This window comes from Drosophila ficusphila, unplaced genomic scaffold (assembly GCF_018152265.1).
Source record: "Drosophila ficusphila isolate 14025-0441.05 unplaced genomic scaffold, ASM1815226v1 contig_408, whole genome shotgun sequence".
Lineage (NCBI taxonomy): Eukaryota > Metazoa > Arthropoda > Insecta > Diptera > Drosophilidae > Drosophila > Drosophila ficusphila.
This window is the reverse complement of record NW_025064321.1, coordinates 1,205-4,699: the sequence shown is the minus strand read 5'-3', so window position 1 is coordinate 4,699 and position 3,495 is coordinate 1,205. Positions and strand designations below refer to the sequence as shown.

General features: G+C 40.9%; 1 protein-coding gene across 1 annotated transcript; it reads right to left on the bottom strand.

Annotated features, from left to right (window-relative positions):
• Positions 1 to 1,196: 1,196 nt before the first annotated feature.
• Positions 1,197 to 2,524, bottom strand: LOC122320005. The gene is made up of 2 exons (XM_043207899.1): positions 1,345 to 2,524; positions 1,197 to 1,288 (listed from the first exon to the last, which is right to left on the bottom strand). The coding sequence occupies exons 1-2, from the start codon at positions 2,479 to 2,481 to the stop codon at positions 1,277 to 1,279; spliced, it is 1,149 nt and encodes a 382-aa protein (XP_043063834.1). The 5' UTR covers positions 2,482 to 2,524; the 3' UTR covers positions 1,197 to 1,276.
• Positions 2,525 to 3,495: the final 971 nt, after the last annotated feature.

Here is a 3,495-nt window from a genome sequence, read left to right as displayed (position 1 = left end):
TGTCGTCCATATATACAATGACTTTGTCCTGTCTAATCATGTCTGAAAATATGTCATTTACAAATCTCTGAAATACTTGTGGAGATGTTTTAAGACCCATTGGCATACGTAAAAACTCAAATTGGCCCAATGGCGTAGTAAACGATGTGTATTTTACTGATTCTTGATTAACAAACACATGGAAATAGCCATTCTTCAAATCTAATTTCGTAAATACTGATTTCCCCACTAACTTATCTAAAAGGTCATCTATTAAAGGTATAGGATAATTATCTTTGGCCATAATCTTATTTAAGCGTCTGAAATCTATGCACAATCTAAGATCTCCTGATTTCTTTTTCACCAATACAATCGGAGATGCGTACTCCGATTTACTGGTTCGAATAATGCCATCCCTAATGTATTCGTCTAACATTTTCCTTAACGCCTCTTTTTCACTATAAGACAGTCTTCTAGGTGAGCAACTAAATGGCTTAGAATTTTCTAAAACTATATTCATTTCACATCTTATTTTCGGAACTTCAGGTCGCTTCGCCTGAACATAATTTGTTTCCACTAGTTCTATTAACTTCTTTTGATCAGTATAACTAACTGTTTCACCAATATTATATGTTCTTTCTTTTTTCTAAATCATCAAAAATATTTATTTCCATAATTTGTCTTTCAAAATTTTCACAAGTCTGTACCGTTTTACCTAAATTTTCTTCCTGTAAGGGTTGTCCTTCTAAACTTGAATTTCCTAACTTCTCTTTATCTAAACTTTCACTTCCTAAAATTTTTTCTCCTAAAGTTTCTAACATATTCTCTCCAGCAGATTTCCTATCTGACTTTTCTTGTCCTAAAATTTCACTTTCTAACATTTCCTTTCCTAAAATTTCATTACCTAAACTTTCTTGTCCTAAAATTTCACTTTCTAACTGTAGATGTTTCAAATTTTTCCCATTGTAAGGCACCTCATCGATTGAATTAATTTTCTTATCGTCTTGGGTATCAGTATTCTCAACCGTTATCATCTTTAGCGTTTCTAAATTAATTTTTAAGTCGCAGGCTTCCATAAAGTCTCTGCCCAGCACAATATTACTGCCCATAGATTCATTGGTCACAACAATTAAATTAAAAAAAATTTTATTTCTCTTTTCAATATGAAACATAATATTTTTTCCAACGCTTTTCAATAAGCTTTTGTTAATTCCAGTGTAAGTCTCTTCTTGAGGTTCTAAATGAATATTTTCCGGCACAAACGAAATTTTTATAAATGACACAGGGCTACCTGAATCTATGAGGCATTCTGTAATAATTGGCTGGTTAGGGATTTTCAAAGCAAAATATTTTAAACATTCTTACATAATTATTGCCGTCTCGCTTCTTGTTTTGAGGACATCCGTTGATCAGGTGATCGGTAGAGCCACATCCATAGCAACTTCCTGGTGTCCGCTTCGGCTTAACGCACTCCCTGGCCCAATGCCCCTTCCCATTGCAATTGTAGCAGCGCGTGTCTTTGCTCACCAGATCAGTCTTCATTGTCTGCATCCTGTTGTTTCCAGCAGTTTTTCCTGGCAGCATTATATCCGCAAACGCTCTCATCATTCTCTCCGAACTTTCGAAACACTGCAGCTTCGCCTGAGTGCGCAAATTAACCGTAGGAATGCCCACGATAAGTCCATCCACGAGCTCGTCGTCCTCCATGTTGACGTCTCTGGCTAATCTGCTCTTCTCCTCAAAGTAGACAGCAAACTTCTCATTCGGTTGCCATACGCGCGCCTCGAATTTGCGCCTCATGACCGCCTTCGATTCGTTGCCACCGAAAGCAAGGTGTAACTGCTGCAGCAACTCTTCTGTTGGTTTGACGAAGCGAGATGCATCAGCATGCATCCATTGTAAGGCGCTGCCTTTTAGTTTGCTGATCATCAACACTCTTCGCTGCGCGTCAGTCAAATTATACAACGATGATATGTTGTCCCATTGAGAAATCCAGGATCGAACCGGCATGTTGTCCGCAAACTCCATCAGCATTTCTTTGGCTAAATTAAATCCAGCCGACGAGAAACTGCTATCAGCATTTGGCAGCTGCGCCTGAAGTTCACGATAATTTTCCTGCACAACACTGCCGCAGACGACGTTGCTGGCGCCGACCGTTTCGTCGCTGGCGCCGACCATCTCGTCGCTACGTTGTTCTTCAATCACGCCACTTCTCGCCGAACCGTTGCTTCTCTCTCCATCTCGCTCACTCTTATCGCCGTTCGTCTGCGCCTTTCGTTCTTGCCCGTTCTTGAAATTCTTGGAAACGCTGCTTTTCTCGGTATTTCGCTCGATCTTGCTGCCCAAATTCGACGAACCGTTAGTTCTGGCGCCGTCGATCTGCCGCTGCAGCACTTCCAGAAGTTTCTGTGTCTTCTCCAGTTCTAGGCGCACGTCTTCCACGGATTCCAAACCACTAGCTAGCTGCTCCAAGCTTTCGTCCTCCGAATTTGTCGACTCCATGTCCAGTATTTCTTCTTCCTCCTGGATCGCTTGGGGGAATCTTGCCTCGGTTTTCCGGTGGAATAGCAACCACTCGCGAAAAAAAGTTCCGCCTTGGATCCAGTTGTTGGCAAATTGAGGAGTTCCAACCACCGCTTCAACTGAGTCACCGACACATCATTCATTTGCAAATCCATTATTGTTTTGTTTTTTAATTTAAATTTGAACTTTTTAGTCTTTGAATATTTTTTTGTTCTTTCCGTATCCCACTTCTGAGATTGTATCAGGTTCTGTTTTATTCACTTTTTATTAGATCGCTTTATTCTCTTTCAGCTTTCAATACGAACTAACTCGCTGCTCGCAGGCAGCTAGCTTTCAACCCCGTTTATGCTTAACTTCTTACTCTCTCGAGAGAGCACATCCTCTCTCGAGTGATCAGAAGTGTGACCAACGCTTACAATATAATCGATTAATATAAAATAATGATATCAATAATATAAGTTAATATACATAATTAATACCCAGCCTGTTACAATATGTACGTTTTAAGTCTAAGATTCTAAGATTCTCTGTGTGACTTTACCTTAATCAAGTCTGAAGAATGAAGCCCAACATAAAGGCTATGTGTGTCTGCTTTCGATGGATTCCGATCCAATTCCTTGAGGTATTCGCACTTGGTTCGTCTGCGAGGAATCTGCTGCCTGACATTCTCGATGGCTGGCCTGCTATTTTCGGTGTTAATTAGCCACAGCTACGGGTCATCTAACCTCGACTTATGGCGGCGGCCAAAGGACACGAGCAGCTGCGTCTAATTAATCAACCAACACATGCGCGCACAAGGACCACCCAGCGGGAAAGTGGGAAGTAGGTTTTTTTGTCCTGAAAAAACCAGTGGAAAACCTACTGCTTTTGGCAGGCGTAGGGGTAGGGATAGATGAAAACCTACTTCTTTTGGCAGGCGTTGGGAAGGGGTAAATAATTTCGGACCGCTAAATGGGGTGGGTTTCTGAATATGACCATAAGTTACAACGAAGT